The sequence below is a fragment of the Kogia breviceps genome, chromosome 5 (genome assembly GCF_026419965.1).
Source record: "Kogia breviceps isolate mKogBre1 chromosome 5, mKogBre1 haplotype 1, whole genome shotgun sequence".
NCBI lineage: Eukaryota > Metazoa > Chordata > Mammalia > Artiodactyla > Physeteridae > Kogia > Kogia breviceps.
Genome location: NC_081314.1, coordinates 39,378,318 through 39,385,175, shown reverse-complemented (window position 1 = coordinate 39,385,175; position 6,858 = coordinate 39,378,318). Strand labels below are relative to the sequence as shown.

Sequence of the window (6,858 nt, the reverse complement as noted above, 5' to 3'; positions counted from 1 at the left end):
CTTCCACAGCAGCGTCCACTCGGGGCCTCGGGAGGCCGGGGTCACGGGGCCCTTCTTGCATCAGTGATCTGCAACGTCCCGCCTGCGGTTTACAACCGCTCTTTAAAAATACTTTCCCTTTGGGACGGCGGCTCCCGGCTGCTTCCTGTCCCCTCCCCGCCCCCTCCCACGGCCCTGGGCAAGGAAGGGCCTGGGCTTCGCCCTCAAGGCTGGAGTAAACGGCACGCTCGGCGGATTAAAATCGACCCAAGGCCAAGTCGACCTTTTCCCTTTGCCGCCCTCAAACGACCCTTGACTGCAACCCCTGCTCTGCCTTCAAACGGAAAACCCTCAGACACACACGCAAACAAAAAACCCCAAGTCTTCCCTTCGGTTGCTACCCGCAATGACGTTTCCCGCTCGGGTCCCGCCCCTCCGGGGGCTTGGGAATTTGGAATTGGCCGAGAGGTTGGCCGACGGAGCGCCGATTGGGCGCCGCGGCGTGAGTGACAGCGGGGCGGCCGCCGCTCCCGCCCGCCCTCCCCCGGGCCTCCCCAGCCCTCTCCGGGGTGTGAGTGTGTGCGGTGTTATGCCGGACAGGAGGGAGGCGACCGCGGTCGCGGCGGCTCCGCTTATTGTCCCTCTCGGCGAGTGGATGTGAGGAAGTCGGGCTGCGGCGCGGCCGACATAAGCGGCTTAGGCGCCGGCGGCGGCGACCCCACTCCTGCTCCCCGAGGGCGGCCTCCGCGGAGCCTGAGGAAGGACAGGGAACCGCTGCGTCTCCGCTGCGTCCGGACGCCTGCGCTTGGGGCCTCGGCCGGCCCGGCGGGGAGGAAGCAGCGCCGCCGCCCACCGCCGGCCTCCGCGCTTCCTGCTCCGGCGCCGCCTCCTCAGCGGCCGCGCAGGCCCGGGCGCCGCGGCCGCGCGCCTCGAGTTTGAGGGCGGCGGGCGGCGAGGCCTCCTCGGCGGGCTCGGCCGGGCGTCCGCCCCGGGGTCGGCGATGGGGCACGGGGGGCGGCGCCGCTAGGAGCGCGGCGGGCGCGCGGTCGGTGCGGAGCGGCGGGGCCGGGCGGCCCGCGGGAGGCGGAGCGGCGGCCTCGGGCCGGGAGCGGAGGAGCGTGCCATGGCCAAGGCAGGCGGCGGCGGCGGCGGCAGCGGCGTGGGAGCCGGCAGCCTCGGGGCGCTGACCTGGGTGGTGAGTGGGGGCGGCGGGGCGGGGATCCGGGCCGGGGCATTGTTCCCGGGCTGCGGTGGGGGGCTCCGCCCGGCGGATCCTGCTGGGGGTGGGGGAGGACAGGGGGAAATCCGGTCCCCCAGAGGCGCGCCCCGTCGGGGCGCCTGCAGGCGGAACCCCGCACCCGCCCCTTTTCTTTCTTCTCCGCCTCGGCAGGGGCTCGGGCTGCGGACGCGCAGCGTGCACTTGAAACTTTGGGGGACAGACCGTGAGCAGGACGGGGGGCCCCCCGCTTTATCTTCTTTGCTGTTGCGCAGGCTTTGCAGGGCGGTGGGGCAGGAGATGGAGGGGATGGCAGGAGTGCGTGTGTGTCCGTGTGGGTCAGCGGTTGCTCCAAACGTGTCTTAAGAGAAGCCGGGAGAGAGGTGCGCGCCCGTGTGCGTGTGTTGTAAGTGCCACCATGTGTGACGCTCTCGCGTCTCAGGGAAGAATGGATTTGGTGAGGGATGCGGCTGCAGCTGTGTGCACTTCAGTGCCGAGGGTCTCGTTCGGCTGGAAGCGCGCTCTGGATGGCTCTTTCACAGCATTGAATACCCTGTAGCTGGTCTGTCTGTCACAGGGGGATTACTAAAAGCGCTTACCTGCGTCAGCTTCGCAGGCGAAACGGGCGGGGGGCTGCGTAGACAGTGTCGCCGAGGTGACCCAAGTGATTTGTCCTAGAGTCAGAGCATTTCGGCGCTCGGTTCCTGCTGCTGGCAATTAGTAGAGGAGGGAAGACCTAGAGAGATCCGATTCCCACGGCGGATCGATAATTCACCCGCATTTCACTGGCTCAGCAGGGAGTTCAGGCCAGGGTCACTTCCTACACACACACACACAGCCCGGCTCAGCCAACTGACTAGGCATCCAGGAGAAAAATAAAAAGCCTTACATTATCCCAGGGGACTTTGGATGCACCCTCCCTTTTCCAAAACACCCAAGGAGACTTTCATATGGGCATTTTTTATTAAGTTCTTCATTTTCTCTTTGTTTGGGTGAGGTTTAGGTGAGTTGGGTAGCAGTTCCGCTGTATTGACAAGTATTCCCCATTAAAAAAAAAAAAGTGTTACCGCTAACAGGAAAATATTTTAACCATTTGTGTTTGCATGCCAAGATGCTTTGCAGACTAACTTGCGCCAGAGTGTCATTGTTGGATCTGTCCAAATTTTGTGTATTACTTCAATAATGTAAGTATGAACAGATTAGAGCCAGGAGAGAGAAAACGTCAGATAATAAGCTAGCCGTCCATGTGAACATGGGGGGGCGGGCAGGGGGGAGGAGGGGGAGGTTTGCATAAATGCAAAAGAAGGCCTTTACCCTCCTTACTAAAATCAAACAACTTCGGAAAATGGAGTTAGCCAGATGGTTCTCATTCACTGTTTGAAAGTGTTGAGGCCTCATCAGTGTTTCCTCTGAGGATCTCTGATTCTCCGTAATGGTAAACATTTTGCTCCAAAATTGAATTGGTTAACTTTAACATTTAAAAGCAATGTTTTTGTTTACTGTTCCTTGACTTTGTAGATAATGAAATGACCACTTTTTCTTTCAATAGGAAATTTTCCTTTCATTTACAGAAGAAATTTCGTGAAACTTAAAGGGTGTCATTCAATATCAGAAAAATTCATTTGAAACTAAAATTGACTTACTGATTCAATATTTTCTTACTGTAAACCTATATGGGAAATATAGTAAAATAAGAAATAAAAATCACTTAATCTTTTATTTATAAATTATATCCTTGTTGAATTAGAAATTTATCACAAAGATAATCACTCTGTAAGTCCACTTTAAGATTTGATGCTTGCTTTAAATTTGTCAGGTTATATGAGCATCTTTATGTCCATAATATACACCATTGACCATAGTTTAATTTTATGTGGGGGGGGCAATATAGGGAGGTGGTTATGAGCATAGACTTTGGTATCATTGATATAGATTCTGATCCTGCCTGACATGTAATCACTGGGACTTTGCACAAAGGGACCTAATCTTTCTAAGCCTGTTTCTTCATCTGTAAGATAAGGTTGCATTGATAATTAAATGAATAATATACATAGCATATTGCTGGGCTTAATAAATGTTTGTCTTTATCGGTGAAATTCAAGAAATACACACTGAGAAGAATAAAGTTGCTTTTACATAAAATATCTTTGAGCCAGAGTGAAAGCGGATTATTCCTTTGCAAGAGTTCAGGAGTTTGTCGCGGAGATCATCTGTTTCTGAAGAGCGTTAATTTTGCCTGCGTTATTGAAACATGTCATACTGCTAATTGTTTGTGGGTAACAGGAAGAAATAAAAATTGAATCAGTCCCTGCTATCGTTCTTCTTTTTAGCGGGTGGGGGTGGGTAATGCCATGTGTTGCTGGTAGTAACTTGTGTTGGGATGTGTGCTACAGGGTAGTGTTAACATTGTCACTGCACAGAAGTTTACATTTCTGAAACCACAAAGCAAAGTGGTTTAAGATTTTTAATTTCTTACTATAGTGTATTGGGTTTGTGTTTGATTTGCAATATCTTAAGATACTTTAAAAAATTAAAAAGTGAAAAATATAAGTACTATAGTAAAACTATTTTGAGTTAAAATTGACAACAGCTATGAAAGCTTCTCTGAAGCAAGCAGAGTTTCTTGAATTAACTTTTAGTTTGTAAAGCTTTTCTTAAAAAATATTTGTTTATATAATTTATTTATTTTGGCCGTGCCGGGTCTTAGTTGCAGCGCGTGGGATCTGGTTCCTTGACCAGTGATCTTTCCCAGAACCCGCCCCCCCCACAGCACTGGGAACGCGGAGTCTTACCCACTGGACCACCGGGGGAGTTCCTGGTTTGTAAAGCTTTGATTTGTAGACCCTAATAATCTGTTTCATTCAGTCAGTATTTTATCATGTTTAAGTGGTTACAGAAAACAAATTGTTTTATTAGAATACAGTTAATCACTGTGAATATTGATCTTTTCCCAGTACTACTCTAATTTAGTAGATTAAGAAAAAAAAAACCCACTGTAATGGAAAATATTAAGCCTATAAAATTATGGTAGCCAGAATGGTATAAGGACACTCCCTCTATCATCAAGCTTCAGCAGTTACAGCTCAAGGTCACCCACCTTTCCCCTCTCATTATCTTGAAGCAAAGCAAATCCACTTTATCTGTAGATATTTCAGTATTCACCTCTAAAATGTAAATTTCTTAAATATAAAACTACTAGGGGCTTCCCTGGTGGCACGGTGGTTGAGAGTCCACCTGCCGATGCAGGGGATACGGGTTCGTGCCCGGGTTCGGGAAGATCCCACATGCAGCGAAGCGGCTAGGCCCGTGAGCCATGGCCTCTGAGCCTGTGCGTCCGGAGCCTGTGCTCCGCAAGGGAGAGGCCACAGCAGTGAGAGGCCCGCGTACCGCAAAAAAAAAAAAAAAAAAAAAAAAAAAAAAAAAAAAAATATATATATATATATATATATATATATATAGGAGTTTTTAAAGTAAAATTTAATGAAATATAAAACATACTTTGTTTTGACTGAATATTTTTAATTTAGGAAAAATGAGTGTATATTTAAATATTATTTAAAGATTTGTATTAAAAACTTTGTTATAGTGGCTTCTTATTGCAAGTCTAAACTCCTCAACCAGACTTTCAAGCCACTTCTTTTATAAACTATGTGCCAATTGAAATTTATTCCATATAGTCCTCATAGATTTACCTCTTCACTTGTCCCCTGGGCATCATGTTTGTTTTTGTCACTTTGCATGCTTATATTTAAACAGAAAGCCTCTTTCTCTTTTCCAGTCTAAATCTTAATTACTCTTCAAGGCTAGCTCAGGGTCTCACCAAACGTTTATCATCCAGTTTATACTCATCTTTTTCTGTCACCCTATGGATCATGAAACATAAATATCTTTACTTTTAATGTAACTTTCATGTGTGATACTTTTGTTTTAACAATTAGATTATCAACTCCTGGAGTCAGAGACCATGTATCCTTTATAGTTTTTAGCAAAGAGCTGGATACATAATCCAACCTCAGTTATTGTTAACCAGTTAGACAGTTGACATACTAACTTCCTCAAAAGTCTTCTGTCATTCTTGGGACAAGTGGTTACATAACAATGTTCTTTAGATATATTCTCAAGTAACTAATTGCAGTTACAATGAGAACAATTTTTAGAAACTGTGCTAACTTTTCTGAATAGAAGTGGGTGTGTCCATCGTTAGTTTCAGATATGTTTAAAACTTGGGTGGTAGCAACAGTTGCATTTTACTAAGTACGTTAAAAAAATAATAAGCCTCTTTTGTATTTAAAAAAATCTTAATACAAATAGGACTCAGTTTTAAAGAATAGGTGAGATCGGTATAATTATTCCCATTTGCAGAGAAGGAAACAGGGGCTTACAGATTAGGTAACAAACTGTTAATCACGTGACTAAGGCAAAGGTGCGATTAAAACCAGGCCTATGTACCTAACCATCATTTACACATTCCCCTGACTTAAAGACAGTAGCAACCAAAACTGTTTGTCTTTTATACCGTGATACCTTTCCACTAACCTTTTTTTTACTTTCACACAAAAAGCTATGGAGTACACTTCTCTTTCAGGGTGTATGTATTTTGAATAATGTTTTAAGTGTGATGCCTTTTAAGAGTATGGGCTACGAAATCACATCACCTGGTTTCATAACTCAGCTTCTTCAATACTAGCTTTGTTAGCTTACATTCTTCAGACTTCAGTTTCCTTGCTGTAAAAAGGGAGTCATCAGTAATGGTGTCTACTTCATGGAGCTTTTATGAGGAATGAGAGTACTCACATAATTCCCAAAATGCTTTGCCCACGGTAAGCTCTTAGAAGAGTGTACACACGCACGCTTGTCTTCCCCCTCTTCATTTTTAAAAAATCAATGGATCTGGGGCTTCCCTGGTGGCGCAGTGGTTGAGAGTCCGCCTGCCGATGCAGGGGACGCGGGTTCGTGCCCTGGCCTAGGAAGATCCCACATGCCGCGGAGCGGCTAGGCTCGTGAGCCATGGCCGCTGAGCTGCGCGTCCGGAGCCTGTGCTCCACAACAGTGAGAGGCCCGTGTGCCGCCAAAAAAAAACAAAACAAAACTTTTTTGTGGGACTTTCATACTGTTTTAAATATTGACTGCGCCAATTTATTTTAAGAAAAAAATTTTTAACCAGCTTTATTGAGATACAATTTACATACCATAAAATTCTCCTGTTTATAACATGCATACAAGTCAGTAGTTTCTTTTTTAAAATTTTTAAATTAAATTTTATTTATTTTTTTATACAGCAGGTTATTAGTCATCAGTTTTATACACATCAGTGTATACATGTCAATCCCAATCGCCCAGTTCATCACACCACCACCCCAACCCCCCCCCCCCGTGGCTTTCCCCGCTTTGTGTCCATACGTTTTTCTCTATGTCTGGACTGCACCAATTTCCAGTCCCACCAACGTATACAAGGGTTCCTTTTCTCCACATTCTGCCAATTCTTGTTATTTCAATAATAACTATTCTAACAGGTGTGAGGTGATATCTCATTTTGGTTTTGATTTGCATTTCCCTGAGATTAGTTATGGTGAGCACCTTTTCATATACCTGTTGGCCATCTGTATGTCTTCTTTGGAAAAATGTCAATTTAGATCCTCTGCCCATTTTTTTAATGAATTGGT

The 6,858-nt window shown here is 46.4% G+C and overlaps 1 protein-coding gene across 3 annotated transcripts in view; it reads left to right on the top strand.

Annotated features, from left to right (window-relative positions):
• The first annotated feature begins 1,048 nt into the window (after positions 1 to 1,048).
• Positions 1,049 to 6,858, top strand: part of TOP2B (DNA topoisomerase II beta) — a 65,673-nt gene continuing 59,863 nt past the window's right edge. The window contains exon 1 of one of the 3 annotated variants that reach the window (XM_059065568.2): positions 1,049 to 1,174. In XM_059065568.2, coding sequence (XP_058921551.1) covers positions 1,103 to 1,174 — 72 coding nt within the window. In that variant the 5' untranslated portion in view covers positions 1,049 to 1,102. The remainder of the gene's footprint in view (positions 1,175 to 6,858) is intronic. The other 2 variants (XM_059065570.2, XM_059065569.2) reach the window with 2 other exon arrangements.